General features: G+C 34.0%; 1 protein-coding gene across 1 annotated transcript in view; it reads left to right on the top strand.

Moving 5' to 3' along the window:
* The window catches only part of LOC145666069 (dual oxidase 2-like), a 363,698-nt gene that overhangs the window by 37,186 nt on the left and 302,127 nt on the right, over nucleotides 1-24,385 (top strand). Inside the window, exons 4-5 of the mRNA XM_081733166.1 lie at nucleotides 18,110-18,268; nucleotides 23,499-23,680. Coding sequence (XP_081589292.1) covers nucleotides 18,110-18,268; nucleotides 23,499-23,680 — 341 coding nt within the window. The remainder of the gene's footprint in view (nucleotides 1-18,109; nucleotides 18,269-23,498; nucleotides 23,681-24,385) is intronic.

Below are 24,385 nucleotides of genomic sequence, written 5' to 3'. Positions count from 1 at the left end.
CCCGCTCAGATTAGAAAAATTGTAGATGTGTTTACTAAGAAAGTTAAGTTCCACAACAGAAACGTCCAATTCTTTTCAACGCATGCTGTTAGAAGCAATCTAAGCAATCCAACATTTCTTATTTATCTACTTCTTTTCACTTCTTGTCCATTTTACTTAGTATTGGCCTACCTCGAAACTTAAGAGAAATAAAATTTTTGAGAGTAAGAAATAAATCCAGGACAGATCGAGATGACCAGTAAACGTTCTTTTTTTTTTATGTGGTCCTGGAACTGTTCGCACAATAATGCCAGGTGGTACATAATGTCGTAAATGCGTTAATGCAAAAAAAAAAAAAAAAAAAAAAAAAAAAAAAACCAGGAGTTTTCAGAAACCTAAATGAATGCTATATAGAAATATGACATTACAGAATAGTGATCCTGCGATGTCAATTGTTTGGTAAAGGTGGCTAGCAAACGCCTTCAGAACGAGGTGAGGGTTGTTGTCCTTGAAGTGGACGTTTCGGGAGTGATGTATTGTCATCGGTATCCTCATCAGAGGCCGAAGGACTTTTCGGCAACAAAACAGAATCAGACGAGACATTTTCGCCAATCATGGAACTGTAGGAGTATGAAGGACTTTATCAAGGAATATCAACTGATCGTACACATGGAGTATCAACTGATCGTACACATAACTACGACAGATGGATTCGCCTCTTTTCCGATTATGATTATAAATTTTCTCAAAAATATTGATTCTTGAGGTTACTTAAGAGTGTCAATAATCCCAGTTTAAAACAAATCATAGAGTAGGGTGTCTATTAGTTTGTCAGAAAAGCAAGAAAGGACCACAGTCGTAGCTTCGGCATTAATTAATTTATTGAATTCTCGAATTCATAAACAAAGAAAAAAGAAGCTCAATGGAGTCAGTCTTTGGGTTAAATTTATGGAAGTAGTATGTGGTGCTATTGCTTACTGAGTAAGATTACCGCGAAGTGACTTTGGAAATGATTGCCGATTTTGTTTGAGCGTAGGTATATACAAGTTGTTGAAGTCGTAGAGTAACTATATTGCACATACATTATTTAAAGAGGAGCTGATTCATTTGGAATTGTGTTATACCACTTTGTAGAGTTTTATCCTATAGAAACAGTGGTGATATCACATGGTAATCGGGAAAGAAAACGTAACCTCATACATATGTGGAATGATAAGAATGAGAGTTTTCCCCCTGTGAGTCACAAAGAGCGTCACGAAGATAACATTTCTCAGAAGAGAAACATGCAGACAAATACAGTTAAATATATTAGGAACGAATAAACTTTGCATCAAAAGAATCCTTAAGCACCAAACATAGAAAAGATAAAGAACAAACACATACTACAGATCGTTTACATTGCTAACGTTCTGAAGTACTACCATGAGCAAAATAAATGACGCGTCTCTTTATTTTGAAGTTTTTTAAAAATATCTCCGTTTTCTTTATATGTTCGAAATTTCGGAAGGTTTCCCCAGCAGGACAGGTTAATAACAAACCCGTTTTTAATATTTGTGTTAGAAATTAGCTTAAAATAAAGAAATTAGAAGCAAAAAACATTAAATCGACAGAAATCTCGAGAATTACCAACTCTGCTAAAGTGGGAAATTTTCAAGAACGCGAGGGAATTCTGCAGTTCAACACGAAGCAGCGACATCTATGTCATTGAGAGAAGCGTGGATTAGATCTACAAACGAAAATTTTAACGAAATATTTCTAATATGTCTTATTATATGCATTATCAGCGAACTCCAAATATATGAATCTATGCTAAGTATTAACGTATAGATAGTGCAAATAGTGGAAATTACCTATGGAAAAAGACGAATTGTTAGCCCAATCGTAATGAAAAATCGTCTTTACTGTAGAACAGGTTCAGCTTACGCAAGAGAGCGAATAGCTCAGTTAGATAAAGCAACGAGTTTGTATACCGAAGGTAGACGGTTCGAATCCCGTGGAAGTACTGTTGTCATTTTTATCACTAAGGTTATTTTATTTATTTTTTATTTGGGAAAGAATCAAATTGTAACATATGTGTAAAACTCATGACGATACCAAAAAAAAAAAAAATAAATAAATAAATAAAAGAAAAGAAAAGAGAGAAAATATCGTCGCATTTGCATTAGTGTCTCTAATTTTTGTTTGCAAACAGATTCGTAATTATTTCCCCTGTGCTCACTGATGTATAACGAATGTTTTCCAGTAAATGTTAATTCTAATTTGGAGAATTTTATAGTTTCACAATGTTTCTCAGTACATAGTCTTCTATCTACGTGTTTGGATATTTTGATAACAGATTTCCCTATTAAATGTTTAATTTTCTCTATAAATATTTGTCTTAAATTGAAATTGTTCTGAATTTACTACATAAGCAAAGTTGCCCGAAGGAGGAGAGCTCAAGTAATAGATATTCTACGTAAAAGCAACCTATTGTAGAATGATGATGCTTCTTACCTTCAGCACATAATCTTAACGTTAGAGATTCACAGAGAGAAAAATCCTGTTTTTCCTCCCCTATCACCACTCATCTTAAAGCTCTACCTATAATGATTCGTGTTACATAATTTCGGCTCTCCAAAGACATTCATATTTATTATTATTATTATTATTATTCCTGAATATGCCACCCTTACATAATGTTGTAAGACATCTTAGTTTAAAGTGCTTTCTTTAGTAATAATTTGAGCAACCACGTTACAAAATTTAAAATGTATGATTGGGCACGACGTTTTATTTCCCCTCCTCTCTTTTCAGCACTCTCCAACAGAAGGTATATAATTTCTGAGAAGCAGGGCAGACAAAATGAATAAGAAATATATTTAGAGCATCCTTTCCTCCTTCGTGAATGTAATATCACGTAGCATTTTTTATTCTACTGAAGACGACCCTAGGCCGTTATGGTTAGGTAACAAAAGAAATACCTAATATATTTATAGCGCCCCTTAACTGTAATATTACCTCTTCTTTATTTGTTCGAGGCTTCCCTACACAACCAAGGGTGACAAAAAGAATAGGAAAAGTGTCTAAAGATTACAAAAGACTTCATATTTTGTCAGAAACAAGGCAGTATATACACAACATTGCTTTCGTTAACAAGTGTTTCACCCTTGAGTCGCTTATAAAATTAGGCAGAATAACTTTTGCCGATCATTGTTCTAGAGGGATTTGTCCAGGATGGTTTGGTGTCGAGCTAATAACGATGAATATGTTTATTTATATCACTGTTAAAGAAATAGCAAACTTTCTGAAAGGAACTTACTTAGGAAACAGATCTTCTTTCTACTTAGCCAGAGCCCACTCTGAAAAATTGCATCTGGCATTCTGAGTGAAAGTTCTATGGGACTATTAGAAAAATATATTCCCGTTTTCACGCTGATGGTAGAATTTCTTAAACAGTTATTGAATTACATTCGAAGGGTAGGCGTAAATAGCGCCCCCGCAACAATGTGGCGTGGGGACCGCACAAGCTGCAAGGCCAAATAATATACAGAAAGTACGCAGGGGCGGAGCAGGCCAAATTTTCACACGGGCAAAGTGACTTTTTGGCGCCCTTCCCCTAGTAGTAGCCTATATTTTACATTTTATCATAGTGTTTTTAATAGTTTAAACCAGGAGCGTCATTTCAGATTTTGCTTTGGGGGGGGGGGCAAGACCTCTTGATATAAGTAAAATTTCGCTTTTTTCACTGATATACTACTATTCTAATGATAAAATCTATATACATCTCAAACTCACGGGGGGCAAATGCCCCTCCCTGCCTTCCCTAAATGACGCCCCTGTTTTAAACCGATTTTCAAAAAGAAATCCATTACCTAGGAAAACTTCACAAAGAATATGGCCCGCTATAAACAATACCAACTCCACCCCCCCTGGTCTAGTGGCTAGCACGCCTGCCTTCTGTGGTACCGGGTCCAATTCCCGGTGGATTACTGTTGAACGATAAAAGTGGTTCGGATTCCACTATAATTATTATCCACATCTCCCTTGCCCATTAAGGCATAACCGTGGAACGCTAAACTCAAGCAAATAAACAAACAATAGTTAATTCCCGGCACTCTTTATTCTACATGCCATCTCTCAATTTTTCGATACAGCCCTCTTAGTACTATAAAACTCTCTTCTTCCATAGTGAAATGGAAAAAGATCATACAATTGCCACTACTTTACAAGAATATAAACCAAAAACGTCAGTAGAAAGCACATTATAAAATTTACTTTTTGAGGCTCGTTTTGGTGCCCCTCTTTCTCTGGCGCCCCGGGCAGTCGCCCGGCCCTTAGTCCGCCCTTGAAAGTACGGACGCATAACTAAGGACTGCGGAGGAGAGGTTAACCTTCATGTTATGCCACTGGTTTGACGTGTTTGAAATGTTCAGTAAGTGATCGGTTAGTGAAATAATTTCGACGGTTACTGATGTTTAAAGTTTAGCTAAGACAAAGCTACCTAATCAAATACATTTGATATCGCGATGTCACAATTTGATTTTTCCTCACATAAAAAAGATAAAAACAATAGTAATAAAAACCCTTACTCGTACTGGGCTCCTAACTAACTAACAACCTAATTCTTACAGACTAGTTGCTCTGTCCAACTGAGTTTCGATTTCTTACGCGAAAGAAGTCTGTTATATTAAGAAGCATGCTTTTCATTATCAAAACTGTTCGAAGTAATACGAACATGGCTTAAGAACAGAGACGGAACTGAATTACCACTCGATTGACCTTGAGGGCAAATCACCAAAGCGTAGCTATAAACGTAAGGTCAGCATGCATTTCTCTGGAGTTGTGTTCAGTATTCCTATCTGCCACTCATGCTTGTTCGTAGGAGTAATATGTTACAAACCTAACCTTTCGATAGAGCACAATGACAGAGAACCAAAATTAATGAATTCTTGCCATTGTGAACGTGGGATACCACCATGTGCAATAAAACTGTCGCGTCTCCTTGAAGTGATATTTTATCGAAAATAACTCGTTTTCCTTTATATATCCGAAGTTTTTGAGGGTTTCAAAATGAGGAAACGTTACTGACAAACAAGGACGCATTTAGGGGTGGGTCCAGGTGGTCCGGACTCCCCTCTGAAATCCCAACTTTTCTGTAAATTTAGCCTAAATTTAAGGATTATCTTTTAAATTTTATTATAATTTATCCTAATATTAAAGTCGGACTTCTCCCGAAATAAATTACTGCATACGTGCCTGATGACAATTTTCAATATATTCGTTAAATAATAAAGTAAAATAACTAAATTAGGAGCAAAAAGCTTCAACACGGGCTAACTTTTGTCCACTGCCAATATTGTTAGAAGGGATATTAATAGCAAAAACTGCTAGGCAATGCTGAACCTTGGAACTTCACTCCGAACAGCAAGCCTATTATTGAGAACTACATATGAAACATTTTATCAAAACATATCGTCGGCGGCAATTCAAAACCTGCTATGTGCATTTTGCAGGAGAAGCGAAAAACAGTATCCTGGTTAGCTTTTTGGCTTTATAAAAGTGATGTTATAAGTAATATTTGATGCTGCACGTAACTGGTACCTTCTCAAGTTACTTGAGAAGGTACCAGTTACGTGCAGCATCAAATATTACTTATAACATCACTTTTATAAAGCCAAAAAGCTAACCAGGATACTGTTTTTCGCTTCTCCTGCAAAATGCACATAGCAGGTTTTGAATTGCCGCCGACGATATCTAGCTTTTACCTGGCATGAAATTATTATATACACCAAAATTCACTCTCCTAAAATGTGTATCTAAAAATTGCTCTACGTATCTACGAAGCAATGAAAATTATTTATCGAAATATGTGAGCAGGGAATTCTAACAGCCAGCCATTTTATTTAAATCGTAGTAAACCCTGTAACCGGGCGTTAACGTGAAGAAAAGCTTGGTCCATTGGTAAAGTGTTGGAAGAATATAAACTCAATGTTCGTAGGTTCGAATCTATCCACTCACCATAACATTTTGTTCTTATGTGTAACGATGAAATAAGAAAGAAAAAATGTATAACCGTTAAGACAAAACTTCAACCAAGTCTGAAGAGAACAATACTAAAATAGTAACACAATGACGTCAACCAAAAATTATTTCATGTAGCGTTTGGACGAAATTACAGCTGTTAACAATTGCAGAAATAAAAACAGGCTGATAGCTGTAATGCAGCCTAGACTTCTGAATGCATTTACTTCCTCAAAACTTCCGTCTCGTCATTGGTATACCGTTAATCATTGTAAAACCTTTCAATTGGAAGTGAAATGACACAAACTAAAACAGTTTTAAATCAATAAATGTCTATGTGTAAAAGTAGGTGTCTTTTATCTGTAGTTCTGAGTTCCTTTTACTTTGAAGTGACAAATGAGAGAAGAAAGTATGGTGTTCGGAAAAAAAATCAAATTTGAGATTTCAACGAATTTACACGTATTATAGCCCCTAACACCGAAAAAGTTATTTTTCGATAGATGTCTATCTGTTCGTCCGTCCGTTCGCTACACTTTTCTGTGCACTCGCCTAGAAGCCATACCGTTCAACTTATCTGCACCAAATTTTAGTTTAAGATTTTCATAGTGTTTCCTATAGTTTTTTTATTTCCCTCCTACTCCCAAAACAAGGGTAGTTTCCTGTACGATGAAAATAGAAAAAAGATATTTTCTCATAACTGGCTCTAACGATCTTCTTTTCTTTCTTTTTTTATAAATCAATATTTAATTAGCAACCCTATTTTGTGGTATAAGGCATTTATCTGAGAAAAATCTACAAGGGGTAGAGTTTTTTCTCAGTGATTTTCTCAAAATGGACTCAAATGTTTTCGTTCATATTTCATAAATAAAGATTTCATTAATAACTTATCAATATGGCATAACTCGTTTGTCCTAAAAAAAAAAAAAATGCGAGGGGTAGTTTATTCTTGGTGGAGTGTTGTCTGGGCGATTTTCTCAAAAACGACTCAAAAGAGTTTATTCATATTTCAAAAATAAATATTTCGTTAATAACCGAACAATATGGCAAAACTCGTTTGTCCTGAAAAAATATGCGAGGGGTAGTTTACTCTTGGGGGTGTTTTTCCTCCACGGTTTTCTCAAAAATGAGTCAAGCAATTTTGTTCGTACTCAGAAATAAATATTTCATTAAAAACCTAGTAATATGGAATAACTCGCTTACCCTGAAAGAATCCTCAAGAGATAGTTTATTCGGGGAGTTATTTTTCCCTCACGATTTTCTCAAAAATTACTCGGACAATTTTATTGATAATTCATAAATAAGTATTTCATTAATAACCCTATATTTTAGTATAAGTCATTTCTACGAAAAACAATTACAACGGATAGTTTATTTTTGGGGTTAAGGTTATTTCCCCGACAATTTTTTCGAACGAGAGGCGATTTTGTTCAAATTTCGCAAATAAATATTTCATTAATAACCAAAAGTATATCTTAACTCATTGTTTGAAACAATTCACAAGAGGTAGGTTACTCCTGACGTGTTCTTTTTGAACGACTTTCCCAAAGTGACTCATTTGACTTTTTTCATATTTCATAAACAATGATTGCATTAATTGGTCTATTATATGTCTAATGAAAATGTGCTCAAAGTGTGAGTTAGTTTTGTAGTATGGATTTCCTTCAATCGAAGTTTCTTATTCGATAATCTGACATTCGATGTATTTGAATAATACGATAGTTTTATTCGTATTATCCAAATACACACTTCAGTAACAACTGCGGTCTAACACAGTTAAGAAATTGAATTGAAAAAGTTTAGTGCGGTGGCCCTGTAATTGAATATTTTTTGAGAAACTCCCTAGCTTTTTGTGGTAAACTCAGGCTTTTCTCAGCGACAAAAGAGAGAAGAAAATACAGTGATTGTGAAAATAATATCAAATTCAGATTTCAACGGATTTACATGTTTCATGGCGTCTACATACCGAAAATGTGACTTTTCGACACCCGTCCTTCCGGTCCGTCCGTTCGGCACACTTTTATATGCACTCGCCTAGAGGCCATACCGTTCAACTTATCTACACCAAATTTTAAACTTAGGGTTTACTTAGTATTCTTACAGGAGCTTTAGCATTTTTTCCTACCACCTAAAATAAGTGTGGTTTACAAACAGCCGAAAATCGAAAAACGATATTTTCTCAAAAATGGTTTTAACAATTTTGTTTATTTTTCATTAATCAATATTTAATTAACAACCCTATATTGCAGTATCAGATATTTCTCTTAGAAAAATTTACGAGGGGTAGTTTATTCTTGGAGGTGACTTTTTCTCGACGATTTTCTCAGAAAAGACCCTGGCGAATTTTGTACACACTTCATAAATAAATATTTGACCTTACAACATGGTATAAGTCAATTGACCTGAAAAATATATGAGTAGTAGTTTATTCTTGGACTTGAATTTATTCCCAGTGAGTTTCTCAAACACGACCAGTTGGCAACCCTGTATCTCGACAACGAAGCTGAATTCGAAAACTGCAAGAGGACCATTTGTCTCCTTTTGATGTCACGAATCACCTCCCGAAGTTTGTGGACATCTTTCAGGTTCACCCTTAATGAAGCTTCTTTTCGAAAAGTTAACTATTAACTTTAGGCATTGTTTATCTTTTTTTAAATCACAAATGTCGTTATTAATTTTAAGGCAGAGAACTACTTCTGAGAGAATAGATCTTGAAAAATAATTTTAAAACTTAGACTTTTGTTTTCGAGACATTCCAGACAAGACGAGACATTTTACAAGCTATCTCGTGTCCAAAACATTTGCCTCGTATTATCTTGGATGTCACAAAGCGCGTCTTGTCTCTTTCTCGAGACATGTCTTATCTCGTGCGCATTCGTTAACACTTGGGAAGGATTATCTTTCTACTCAAAGCATTGTTTTTATAATGGTTGCATATTTATGATAATTGCTGTCCACATAAATTACAGTCCTTTCAGTTGAATTAATTATTATTATTATTATTATTGAAATTGCAATATCTAGTTTAACGTTGGACGATTATGCACCTACGCTAAGAGAGAATGATGATGAATGAAATGGTGAAATGAAGAAAGTGGGAGGAAAATGGAAAATCTCAAGAAAACACATACCCATGCACACGGTATTTGTCCACCTCAAATTTCACTTGGCACGAAGTGGAATCGAGCCACGGACCCCCTGCACCAAAGGTCCCTGCAATGCTTTATTATTATTATTATTATTATTATTATTATTATTATTATTATTATTATTATTATTAATAATAATAATAATAATAATAATAATAATAATAATAATAATAATTGAAGCGAGCTTAACGAGTTTCAACCGTACGACTCAACCAACATTTGGGTCCCTGTTCGTTCGTCTGCTCCTCTCATAAAAGACATTTCATTTTAATGAAACTAGTAAGTGCCTTCTTTTAGCTCTGCGAAATAACTATTGCTTGGAATATGAATCTGCAAAACATAAGAGGTAAAATTAACCAAATGGTGCAAGTTTCCACTTATATATACAAAACAATTTTGCAATATCAACTACGTGAATCTTGTCCCATAAAGAAGCCGAAACCCCTACACCGAAGAGCCCTCCGAGATTTGATCATTGTCCACACGGACTGAAATTGTCATTTGAAGCCAAGACTTTAATATGAAGCCAATAATTTCTTTAAAATAGACGGAAAATTCGGAAATTATAAGCATTTTCATATTTTTGCCTTTTCCCATAAGGGAGCCGTAGCTCCCTATACTGAAGACTTCCCCCCGGAGATTTGATCATTGTCCACTCGGACTGAATTTGTCATTTGGAACCAACACTTTAATACGAAGCAAAATATTTCTTTAAAATAGACGAAAAATTCGAAATTTATAAACATGTTAATAATTTTGCCTTTTCTCATAAGGGGGCCGTATTAGCCTACACTGAAGAGCCCCACGAGATTTGATCATTGACCACTTGGACTGAAATTCTCATTTGAAACCAAAACTTTAATATGAAGCCAAAAATTAAACTTTTACATCAATTTAAACTGACTGGGTTCCAGTTCCCCCCACTATTGTTTAGTTTAGTTAAGTGGTAATTTGTGACAGCTTCACATCATCAAAAGAATGTTTCACTTCCCCTCCCCTCCCCTCCCCCGGTTTTTTTTTTTGTCTATGGATCCACCACTGGAATCAATAGACACTCTTCCTATTCTTTTTGTCACCCTTGATTGTGTAGGGGCTCCCTCGTACAAATAAAGAAGCGGTAATATTACAATCAAGGGGTGCTATATATTAGGTATTTTTTTAGTTACCTACCCCTAACCGCACAGGGCCATCTTTCGTAGAATAAAAAATATTACGTGATATTCCAATCATGAAAGGGGAGAGGATGCTGTAAATATATTTCTTATTCATTTTGTCTGTCCTGCTTATCAAAGATTACTTTCTGTTGGAAGGGTACTGAAATGAGAGGGGCAAAATAAAAAGTCGTACCCCCTCCTACATGGTTGCTCAAATAAGTACTAAAGAAAGCATTTTAACCTAAGATATTTAAGATTTAAACTAGGAAACTAAGATATCCTTACATTATGTAAGGATGGCATATTCAGGATTATTATTATTATTATTATTATTATTATTATTATTATTATTATTATTATTATTATTATTATTATTATTATTTGAATGTTTTTGGAGCACCGAAATTTTGTGAGACGAACAATGATATGTAGAGGTTTAAGATGGGTGGTCATAGAGGAGGAAAAACCAGGATTTTTCTCTGTCTGACTCTCTAACGTAAAGATTATGTGCTGAAGGTAAGAAGCATCATCATTCTACAATAGGTTGCTTTTACGTAGAATATCAATTATTTGAGTTCTCCTCCTTCGGTCTACTTACCTTATGTAGTAAATTCAAAACAATTTCAATTCAATACAAATACATTGTAAAACTTTTCCGTAATTAAACATCTAGAGAAAATTAAACATTTAATAGGGAAATCTGTTATCAAAATATCCAAACACGTAGATAGAAGACTATCTAGTGAGAAATATTGTGAAACTTTATAAAATTCTCCAAATTAGTATTAACATTTACTGGGAAACATTCGTTATGCGCCAGCGAGCATATGGTGAGCAGTGAGCACAGGGGAAATAATTACGAAACTGTTTGCAAACAAAATTAGGGACGCTAATGCAAGTACGACAACGGAATTTTTTTTTTTTTTGGTATCGTCATGAGTTTTACACATACGTTACAATTTGATTTTTTCCCACATAAAAAAATAAATAAAATAACCGTAGTGTAGTGATAAAAATGGTAACGGCACTTCCAAGGGATCGAACCCGCAACCGTCAGCATACAGACTCGTTACTTTAACTAACTGAGCTATTTGTTTTTTTACGTGAACTGAGCCTGTTCCGGTAAAGATGATATTTCATTACGATCGTCCTACCAATTCGTCCTTTTCCATAGATAATTTCCACTATTTGCTCTATCTTTATGTTAATACTTAGCATATATTCATATATTTGGAGTTTGCAGATAATGCCTATAATAAGATATACTAGAAATATTCATTAAAAGTTTAGTTTGTAGATTTAATCCACATTTTTTCTCAATGACATAGATGTCGCTGCTTCGTGTTGAAAAGCAGAATTCCCTCGTGTTCTTGAAAATTTCCCACTTTAGCAGAGTTGGTAATTCTCGAGATTTCTGTCGATTTAATGTTTTTTGCTTCTAATTTCTTTATTTTAAGCTAATTTCTAACACAAATATTAAAAACGGGTTTGTTATTAACCTGTCCTGCTGGGGAAACCTTCCGAAATTTCGAACATATAAAGAAAACGGAGATATTTTCAAAAAACTTCAAAATAAAGAGACGCGTCATTTATTTTGCTCATGGTAGTACATGTGAAAGAAAGACTTTCATACGAGGGATGCTTCCAAAATTCTGTAAGCGACAACAGAATGGTGTACTATCAATAATCCTTACTAGTACTAAATAAGTCTAAATACGTTTTTCTAGCGATATCGCTTAAAGTCGGTCAGTATGATTCTACCATTTCGGAAGTACCTACCTGTTTATAAGATGTTTACACGGTCACTATGAAGATGCTCTAAAATTTCAAAGATTAGTTTATTTGGTGTAAAGAGGGCATAAAATCGTCAAAAGGCATTAAAAATATCTGCAGTTTTTGGGGACTCTGCAGAATCCAAAAGCACGGATGTGTTGCTGGTTGATCGTTTTAAAGCCGGTAGAATGAGTAAAGATGGACCATTTCTCGAACAACCTTACACACGATAAATGACACAAACATTACTGCTATAGAGAGATTGTCAATGGACACCATGTGAATGAATATTAGTGAGAATAGTGAAAGTATGTATAGGTATTGGTACACGGCAAGTTCTTGAGATCCTGCACATTCATTAAGGCGTGAGCAAGATTTCGACTCGTTGAGTACCTCGACTGTCGGGGCCAGAATAAAAACTGAACAGAGTGGAAATTTGTTGTCAACTTCAAGACCTTTTGTAATTTTATGACGACCAATTTTGACGGAGATTAATAACCACAAATGAATCCTGGATCCCAAGAAAAGAGATGTGGAAATTTTAACCTCAAAATAAAAAAAGGTTAATCTAAGAAATGCGCAGGTCGATGAAGCCCTCTCCCCCTTCATTTTAAAGCTTGCTCAGTTTCTTCTGTGTCCTAGGTAAATATCATTGTAGTTTGGGATTGTGATGGAATAATATTATTGGTGAATTTCCTACTAAAGGGTAGAGCAATTAATGTGGAGAACTATCATATTTCGAACTTTTGTCTACCCCATTAAAACAAACACTTGTAAAAAATCGTCCTGGAAGGCTGGATGCGAGAACTTTACTGCAACGAAAGAATACAAGACCATGTAGAGTTGCCAAACAAACAATAGTATAAGTAATTTGCACTGGAAATTGCATCCATATTCTCTTTACTTAACTGACTTTTACCTCATGATTAGCATCTTTGTCGCGAGTTGAAAAGCTCTTTACATGGTATGTATTTCCAGAATTTGAATGATATAAAACGGGCTGTATGTAAAAGACACCCCCCTAAAAATTCTTGAAAAAACTTCAAGATTCTAATTTCACATTGGGACAAATCCATACAATTAATTAGATACATTGACAACCTGTAATGTGTTATAGATAAAAACTAATAAGTAATAAGTAATAAGTAATAAGTAATAAGTAATAATAATAATAATAATAATAATAATAATAATAATAATAATAATAATAATAATAATAATAATAATAATAATAATACCATTCAACGTATACCAGCTACACCTGCAGGAAGTGCAAAACACCAATCATCAAAGCAGGGAAATCGTGAAAGCGCATGAAATGGTCAAGTGAAATAAAGGAATTAATCGCTTATATTACATGACACTGAAACTCAAAACAGTTGAGATGGGATACAGGCAACAAGTTGGAAAGCAATTGAGAAAAAAATATCCAGAAACCGAAGTAACCTATCAAACAATAGACCAGATACAAACAATAGAAGTAAACAACTTAATATCAAAAAGAAGACTACAGATCATTATAGAAGAAGAAGCAAGAACAATAGATACGTAAACAAAGACAATGAGAATGACAGAAACAGCACAGAGATTTCAGAAAATGTAACTAGAACAGAAAACACATATAACAGGTACAATCTGATGGTAAAAGAAATTAGAAATTCAACTAATGACAAATACATGGATATCAAAGAATACAAAGAGAATATGAGGAAGCAAAAGCAGAATTTTGGGAAACAGACCCGAATAAAAGACAACCAATACATAAACCAAAACTATTATGAAAACTAAGACAATTAATACAGAAAATGAATAAACTATTGTCAGGAGAAGCGGGCAAAGGGAAAAACTTTTAACCAAATCTGCGCAATAATGTATTATGCAGCCTTAGCAAAAACAAGAATAACAAAGGAGAGAAATAAGAGCGAAAACAAACCGGAGAAAAAAACTAAAAGAACCCAGACGATATACTCATGAAAAGAGAGGCTTAATAGAAATAAGAAGAGATTTACATAGAGTAAACCAATACAAGAGAGACAATAGAGGAAAATAATTAATGAAACATGAAAATTTTCAACATACCAGACATACACCAGACACAGAGAACACAACAAACACATACCAGAATACGAAGATACACTGAAATAAGAACTGAGAATCTACAACAGTAGATTGAAAAGATATAAGAAACGTTTAGCAAGAAGAAAGAATAATTTGCTGTTCATGTTCAAATAGAATGAGAAGAAGTTTTAGAGGAGATTGAGAGCAAAGCAAAACCCTGAGCAAACAGAACAACCACAAAAAGAACCAAATAAAGCATAATTCATTTCTCATGAAAAAATCCAGAGTAGTTTACTTTTGAGATAACTTTTCTTCGTATGAAATTACCGATAAAGCCTTAAAATTTTGTTCATGTTTCGTAAATAATGATTTAATGTCAGAAATTGGAGTAGAAAAACTAAGCATGGTTACCCGCACCTTTCATTACCGTTGTTTTAAATTGACCTAACTTTACTATATTCCTAATATTAAAACAATAATGTTTTGTAATCAATCGAATGAAATTTGATAAATAGTGAATAGGAATATCGAAAGGGTTCTGCTACCTACACGTAATGCAGTGGCGGCTAATGTTAGTGTTGCAGCGTTGCGCAACGACCAAAGTATTTCAAGAAAAAAATATTATCAATAGTAGTAAAGAACAGAAAAAAATATTTTTTAATACTTGCATATATACACTTTAAATAACATATTTTTTTACTTCTGTAACTGTCCGTTCTGTTAATCCGTTTTAAAAAGCGAAAAATAATCCGTCACAGAGTCTCTAATTTATATTGTGTTGCAGCGAGCATGCAACGACCAGATTCCTTCAGCGCGGCAATTGGAGCAAATGTTAAGTCTCCTTTCCCCTATCTCAGAAGTTAAAGGGACTGGTCGTTGCAGTGCTTCTGCAACACAGCACGGTTTCCAGTGAACGAGAAGATTTTTCACGCTAAATAAGATTTCTGAGTTTTCTTTCACAAGCAATTAACAAATGGAATTTGTTTTTATGCATTCATATTTTTAAATTACGGGACCATACTGAAGCAAATCAATACAATGATAATTTAAAAAAGTGATTGCAGAATTACAGAATAAGAAAGAAAATATCTAGTAAAGGAGAAAACAAATGAAAGTAGACCCGCATTTACAAGTTAATTCTTAGCTTATACAGTAATTTGTGAATCAAATATTAATAAGCCAGTATGTAGAATCGCTCCCCCCCCCTCTGTGGATAGTATTTTAGTATAAACATATTTCTTGTATAAAATAAGTATATTTTATACTCTTGATAATTTGCACATAAAACTGTATGGGGGGGCGCGGTGGCTCAGTGGTAGAGCGTTCACCTCTGATGCTTGGGGTCCCGGGTTCGATCCCAGCCCTCGCCAAGTGAACTTTGTGGTGGACAAACACCGTGCTCGTGGGTTTTCTCGGGGTTCTCCCGTTTCCTCCCACTTTCTTCATTCCACCATTTCACTCATCTCTCATTATCACCGTCTCCTTTAGCCTAATCGGCATAACCGTGGGACGTAAAACTTAAAGATTTCATTTTTTTCATTTCATAAAACTGTATGATGGGGAACGCCACATTGAATTTGGGACTAGTTAGGAATGCTCAGGGGCGTAGCCATGAGGGGGGACCACCGGGTTCGGACCTCCCAAAAATTTCGAAACTTGACTAACATTTGTAGACTTTCTTAACGAACTATGCTTGTTTAACAGAGAAACGATTGATGTAGGCTAAATATTTTATTTTACGCCTCATCATGTACTCTTCCTTTCTTATAAAAATAATCGTTCTATAATTTTTTTCTAAAAATATAGATGACAGTAAGTAAGAATTACTTATCGTCTTTTCGGGTGCAGTATAAGACAGGTTCCATATTATGTAGACGTATTGGACCTCCCTCAAATACTTTGGACCCCTCCCAGTTAACATTTCTGGGTGTAGAACTGGCAGTGCTGTTTGTTTTGATGTTCTTTGATTTTTGGCTTCTGTTACATGCTGATCCTTCATCTCTCCAGTTTCGAGGTTTCCTTTCCAGAACATATCACATTGGTAAGCATTGTTTCGCGTCATGTGGAAGTATATTGTGTTCATCGTGTATTGCGTAACAACCAAGACGGATGATTTGGAATGTAGTTTTTTTTTCTTTTACGCACATGTGTGTGTGTGTTGATGTATGAATATGTGACATACGGAATCCATATACCAGTACCTATTTTGTATCACTGTTTTGGTTTTTATGTATTAGATTTAATTTTATTGTGTGCTTTAATTATGTAAATAACCTACAAATTCTGAATGAATAGTATGCCATGACTTCTGTAAATAACTTACAAAAAACATTGACCAGCTTTCAACTGAGGAAAAACTTGCAATTAAGACTTAGACAAAACAAGCAAAGGACAATTCAGGAGAGAGTTCGAAAAAAAAAATCCAGTTTAAATTTACAGGATATCTTGTGGCAATAATGTTGTTTGTACTAGATACATTTCCTCAATTTATTTTAAATTTTTCTAGATAAACTGTAAATAAAGTATGTTCAATGTACATTTTTTTATAACACTAATCTCTGCTTCAAACTCTCATCAGTCAACGCTGAAGAGGAATTCGGATCACTGTAAGGGACTGAGTTTGCTAGAATGAATCGTTCCCAATAATCTAGAAAAAATATTTAGTGAATCTACAAAGCTTTTGAAATTAGTATTAACTGTACCTATGGCAACTTTCAGCAAAAGACGAAAAGTTTTTTTTTCCACATGAGAAAGAATTGACACTTTCAAGGAATTGAATGTCCCAAGAAAGGTTATCACCATTGGTTATGCTTTCCATCGAAAAAGACCTGACAATAAGAATACCAGAGTTCAACCAGCGTGTATTAGACAGATTTGCTCCAATTAAAGAGAGGAAAATGAACTTACTAATTAATTAAGATGATTAATCGGAAAAATGTTCTGCATTTTTTTTATTTTTTAAAAACAGAATTTTATTTAATTTAACATGTCACATAGCATTTGCATCTAAAGTTATGCTGATTAGACAATGAGTCAACTTTATATCTTCTGTCTCTTGTCGTTCGTACTGCAACACCAGAAACCACAATCCACCGGCCGCCACTGACGTAATGTATCATAACTGTTTACACTTATCGAAAGTTACTATAAGATATTGTGCACTAATTTTATTGTATTGTTTGTTGAATTGAGTTCTCTAGAAAGTAGCCAATTTAATTCGTCGTCTAACCTCCTAATGAATCTTTTTAAGATACTAATCACATACCCGAATTTTAGGCAAAGTCAATATGGATATAATACACTTAAGTTATGTTCTTTTCAGTAAAGATATTACCATTTTATCCAAGATATTTGGTGCAAAACGCAAGAAATTATCGAGGTTTATAAGGTAGAAAAAATAAGAATTAGAGAGGAATCGAAATTAGTAAGGAATTATTAAAGAGAATACAAGAAGTGCTTTCTCATTTCTCCATTCCCAAATACAAAGTACTTATACCGAAGAAACAATTGAAGGAGTTAAATATTGCCAGCTACTTATCGTTTGAATATTTTTTACTATATTGTTGAACATGTTCAAGTAGTTTATAATTCTGAACCAATAAAGCCAAATTCAATGACACGTGCAACATATTTTAATTTGAAAATAACTTGAATATATATGTATAACTGTAAATATAAACTCTACGTGTTGTAGAACGAATTGTTAATATATTTAGACACTTTGACAAATAGATGCTCCTTTAAATATGGTAAAACTAAATAATGACATATTAATCGACCTGTGCTTAGTGGGCAAGAGATTCCGCACAATTCCTTTACAGAGTATTTCACGTTAATCCTATTCTATTTTTCAGTAAGTAGCTTTATCCATATTGTCTGAACTGATGAACTGCAATGCTATTCAAATTGTTGACTATTCTACCTATCCGTTACCAATAATACAATGATCTTCCTATTTCTTAAACGTACAACTTGTTTATAATCCTCTTTTGTTTTCAGATACACCATTGTTACGTCGAACACCAGCTGCCTATTCAGATGGCGTTTACAAACCTGTTGAAAATAGGCCTAATCCCCTAAGACTAAGCGACGAGTTGATGGAGGGTGGATTTGGAACTCAATCGGTATCCGGCAAAACAGCTTTGCTGGTATTTTTTGGTAAATATGCATATTTAACTGTATTCTGGTCTGAAGGAATGAGATAAACTATAATTAAATTCAAAGTGAGAACACTGGACAAAGCCACTGTTAAATAAGCTTACTGATTTATAGAGAACTACATTACGCATTATCTTGCTTCCGTTGGAAAAATAATACGCGCTTTTAGACTTCCAAACTATGGCATGCGTAAGTATAAAGTATTTTACAGAATGCCTGTCTATCGACGGGTATCAAATCAAAAACAGTAAACGCCAGTCAGAAATGATGTTATTTAATATCATCATCTTGTTATGGAACCGAAGGTAGTAGACCTAATGTTGCATTTTTTCTTTGTAAAAGTAAAGGTAATTTTACTATCTTATAGCTATAATGAAAGAATTTAACATATTTTATTATACAAAACAACTATAAAATAATTGCAGAGTACAGAGGTTCTTATTTCAAGGTGTGTTTATATACATCTTTAGCAGCTACCTGAACTTTGGGATTTTTCTTTAGATAGTCCACGAATTGTTTGCAAGTGTAGTCGAAATTGATCGTGATTTGTAATTCAGTTTTATTGTTTAGAAAATAATTAGGAAGAATTAAGTCAAATCGGGAAACTGGAAAAAAAATAAAACAAGAATTCTCGTCTCGTTTTGATTCTCGAAAAAAAAAATTCTCGTCTTGGCTCAAATTGTAAACTGATTGTTTTTCTTAACCCTTTCAGTGCCAAATACAACGAAAAGAAAGTTTCTCTAACTAGCGACTGTCGACTATAATCAATGTTTTATAAAATTTTTGTCCATATCTTGGGCTTGTCGAGAGTAGTCGCCAAAGATTTTTACTGCGATTTTTTGCGTTCTAAAGCAAACAGAATGCAAAAAAATCGAACGGACCACCTACTCTCGACAAGCCCAAGATACGGACAAAACAATTTTAAAACGTCGACTGTAGTCGACATTCGCAGGTTAGGGAAATTTTCCTTCCTTCGACAAAAGTCGGCTTAAGCAGTAAAATGGTTAATTTCATTTAGAACTTTTCAGAGTACTTCTGCTTCACAAAAAGTCCACGAAGTGTGTGATGTAACATTTAAACCGTATGTATTGTGTAATGAATTGCTATCTTTAAACGTTGATAAATGCTCTTCATTGTGTTCGTACTATCACTTCTTCAATTTACACAGTTTATACTTTGAACTATATAAAACTAAAATAGTGTTTGAGATTTAAGATCAGGGTGAACTAATGTTACTCACGAAACTCGTAAAATTTCTCGCTTCGTCTCGTCTCTAATTTGAAAAGTTACCTCTCGTCTCATGGACAACTCTATACGGAAGGTCCAGTATAATCTGAGAGACGTGGCAATCATATCAATTTCAGTATTAAAATTTGATTATTATAGATCGAAAACGATAAGAGATTACTAGAAATGTCTGTAATATATTTTCAGTATCCCAAGAAACTGTCTTAAACCCCTGTTGAAACTGGAAGTAGCATTCAATATATACTCACAAAAGAGTTTTCCAAAAGTTTTTGGAAGTTATTGTAATTTCCTATTGTAAAACTAATTCCATTTGCTCGAACGAAATGAATTATGATGGATGTTTTCTATGCCAACACTGTTAGAAACTAAACTGAACCAAACTCTCTGCTACAGTGATGAAAAAATCTAAATCTGTATTCAAACAATAGCATCATTTTCGGTCTTGACAGGGAAGACGTGGGGAGAGGGGGAAATTTTTCCACCGACATAAGAGTTTCACATTTTTATTGCTTCTCGTATTTTATTATACAGTTTATTAAAAAAAAAAACATAATATGTTTCTCATACTCAGGAGTGCAATTACCTCCTGATCTGCCCAAATTACGCCCCTGAATTGAAATAAATTCAAGTTAGTTGTTAAAAGGTACATGCGCTCGAAAACGGAAATTACAAACAAAATAAAATTGAAGAAACTTTCTTCCCTTTCAAGTTACGACCCAAGAGAAATAAAATAACAGTCATTCCGTTCTGAGATTTAAATTATAATTGAACCCTTTCTCATGACGTGGCACCGAACTTATTAGAATATTGAAGATAAATTCTATCACCAAAATCTGGTAACCTTACCAGACTGCTTCTATTTTAATGTTCAACTGATAGTGGTAATTTAAATTATTTTTACTCAAAATTGCTTTAACGTTATATATATAGTATAATTATCATTCAATTGAATTACTTAAGTACAATATAGACATACCTTGCCAGTAGTGTCTATGACGTAATAATTAGAGAACGAGATTTGTATCTCGTGAGTAACAATATTGATCTACCTTATAACAGTATTAAATTGCTTTGTACGACTGTATACATACCTAGATGGCAAACATAGAGTACACTATGCTACACCATGTTGATAATTTTCTCTCTAGATGACGTCATGAAAACAACATTTAATATATAAACTTCTTAAAAAATCCATTCTAAATTTACCCCTCAAGACACCGCGACACCTTTATTAGACTTTATATTAAGGCAATCTGTAGAAATTATAATAGTATAAAACTATCTCTTACTGTCAAGTAAAATCTAGAATAATTTTGCATTGCTGATGCCGTTGACTGGTACAGTCTTTCTCAAAATTGATTTTTGCTCATTATAAAAGGCATAACGGTAAAAACAAAATGGGATGTTTGAACACTAGATGTCTCCTGGAAGACATGATATTAATTTTTGAATTCTTAAATCATGCGACATATCCCATTGAACTGCGAAACACATCTGTGTGTCGCGACATATTCGTTGGGCACCACTGCTCTATCCTCAAAATCGTGCAATGTCCTAAATGGTACATCCATTCGCCAACCACCGACGAAACCACTTAAGGATTCCTAATACTTTCTGGTTCCTACCGGAGAGAACGTCCTTTTGCTTGTTGTGACTTGAATACGATCTCAGAGTTATGCAGTACAAAGTTACTTCAATTACCATGGACAAAACAGAATACAGCTAAATGTATCTACACTGAAAAATATACAGAACTACTTTTAGACACAGTAGGACACTGTACACATTATGTTCACTCTTTGAACTCTTCCAGATAACACATATTCAACACTTGTAGATATTGTGTTGTTCAAGTACGTTGCAGATGTATGTACCGTACATAATGTGGAAACTGTATGTCGTCGCTTTGTTTTCGAACTGTTTGCCAAGAAGAAGTATTTTAAATATGTCATACTAGATACTGTTTTCAGAGAATGAACGCTTTTGGGATGTGAAGCACACTTTATAAACACAAACTTGATATATTTTCCTCTCAACAGCTGTACTAAAAGTGTTTAAATGCTGTTTTATTTTTACAGTGTAGATAAAAGCCTAAAGCGCTCTGTTAATGTTGATAGATTGAGAAATGAATGAGCTCGAAACGTACGAAACTATTAAATATTTCGAGAACGAATATTGTTTTTCTCTCCTAATTATCACAATGTCTACCCTATCACATCTGTTCAATATTGATAAAATTTTGACCATATAGAAATTTCAATTTACAAATTTAAAACAAGGATCTCATATTTCCCCTTGTTTTCTAGTTTATTATTTGTCTCATGATAAAAACCTAAGCATTTAGAGCTTTTTTTGTTTAGACAAAAAATATTAGTTTTGTGTCACTGCTAAATAGGCCTATAATGCAAATGATTTTCCATACCAGGTACTCTGTAAAACGGAGTTTATTAGTCAAAAACGTTATGTAATATAAATTTTTGTTAACAAAAACGACTTTTTTAAAATGTAGTTTTTTGAATCGTGTTAAAGAGAATTAACGGGATTTGATGGAAGTGAACCCATCATTTATTAAGACAAACTCTTAATGGTCTTTAATACTTTTTTTTTCCCACTCACAGTAAATAAGTCAGTAACAAGATATAATATGATAATATTGGAAACTGTGTAAAAACTACTTACAAAATATTATTATATGAAGTAATAACTGGTTTCAAACCTTTTTATCTGGTCTAGAAATTTTAAAACATAATTATGTTTTCATAAACTGCACATCCGATCTTCTTTCTCTCTGTCTTTTCCCACTTATGCAAGTTCGACGTTTTTAATGAGTCTTCTCCACAAAGCTTTGTTCCGAAATGTTCCCGCTGTTGTACTTTTCTTCTTGAAGTCATTTTTAATCATATCTATCCATGTCCTTTTCGGTCTTCCTCTACCCTTTTCCCCACCCACCTCCATTGTCGTTCTGACCACATATTCCTTTGTTCTCATTAGATGGCCATACCATTGTAGTCTTCTTTCTTGGATCTTCTTAGATATCTCTACAAATTGGCTGTTCCCCTTATTCTCTCATTCCTCACTCTATCTCTTCTTGTTACCCAATACATCCATCGCAGCATTATCATTTCGGTAATATTCAATCTGTTTTTCATGTTTGTTTCGTTATTAGCCATGTTTCTGCTCCGTATATCATTGATGGCCTAACCACTGCTTTGTAAATCATACAATGATTCTGCGATCATACAGAATGCCATGTACTTTCTTTCAATTTCACCATTCAGCTTGCATTGTGTGTGTTATTTCTAAGTCCAAATCACCATTTAGGCAACAGATGATTCTAAATATTTATTTATTTATTTATTTTTTACTTTATTCAGTCGTTCTTGCTGTAGCCTTACTTCCCCATCCCTTCTCTTCTGAACTCGAGATATTTCGTTTTTTTAAGAAGTAATTTTTAGGCCTCTGTCTTCCAAAAATTTCCTCCAACTCTCTAATTTCCTTTCAAATTCCGTATTTATATTACATAGTACAGTCAGCGACAAATGTTGTTTCCGTTTGGTAAAATTTATTTTGGGAATAACGGTGGCATGCCCGGAACGTACAACGGTGGTATGGCTGGAACTTGAAGTAAATTACATTCTTTTTAATTTACTGAAAAATTTTCTCAAATTGTCTTTCCACTCTGAAATTATTTACGAAACTAATTCCATCAAACGGAAAGAACTTTTGTCGCTTACTATACAATACCGTTGGCATAGTATTCATACACAAGGAGACTTCATCCTTTACATCTTGAGTTACAACACCCATGACAACGTTAAAGAGGTACAGGTTTAAGATTGAGCTCTGGTGTAATAAAACCCTACTAATCCTACGTGTTTCCTATAACAAAATACCTGGAAATTGTTATTAGTTTATTTCATTGCATTTTGAAGAATACTAAATGAAAAAGAAAATCAGCTAACAATACTAATATTTACAGGCCAACAAGTGGTGGAAGAGATCTTAGACGCACAAAGAGCTGGTTGTCCTCCAGAATACTTTAACATTGAAATTCCCGAGAATCATAGCTACAGAAATAAAACAGGTCATACTGAGATGCCAGTACTTCGAACTCGCTACGATATGAGAACAGGATTCTCTCCAAACAACCCTCGACAACAGGTACGTATATGACCATGAAGAAAACGTCTGTAATAAATGCAGGGTTTAAGTACGAGCAGGCTCATTTTTCGTGAGTTTTCTTGTTATCTCACAATAGTGGCGTACAAAAGGATGGGGTACCGTATTTTAACCTCCTTTGAAGAAGATATTATGGAAAAGTAAACATTTGCCATAGAATGAAATATACAGTATACAAAAATCAGTGTGACATAAAATGATATTAGTTTGATTGCATGAAAACTCCCTTGATGAAATTCTGTATCCGCCGCTGCTTCACAATAATAATAATAATGTTAATTTGAAACTTAATTAATAAGAATATTTAGTGTTAAAGGCATATAGAAATTCACTACAATATTATACATCGTACATAACAGATAGGACAAATTTAAGTGATAAAGCTACTATAGCCAGACTGCATGGTTATTGACATTCTGCTTGATAACATACACAAATAGGCCTATTCCAAGATATATTGCTACATAAATAGTACAAACAACGAAGATATACAAACAATATACAGTAAATGTTGCATATACTAAGACAGTGTTCGTTACCATTTGCAATTACTAATACTATAGCTTCACTTAGTAAAATCAATCTACAAATTCTACTTTCAGTTTGCACAACATTGTGTATTATAAGCTTGTAAAAGTACTTTCAGTAGTAACTGCTTACTTTCCTTTACATATAACAGGTATCTTG

This window comes from Thermobia domestica, chromosome 12, assembly GCF_964235325.1.
Source record: "Thermobia domestica chromosome 12, izTheDome1.hap1.1, whole genome shotgun sequence".
Classification (NCBI taxonomy): Eukaryota; Metazoa; Arthropoda; class Insecta; order Zygentoma; family Lepismatidae; genus Thermobia; species Thermobia domestica.
Note: the sequence above shows the minus strand (reverse complement) of the source record. Positions and strands in the feature narration are given on the sequence as shown.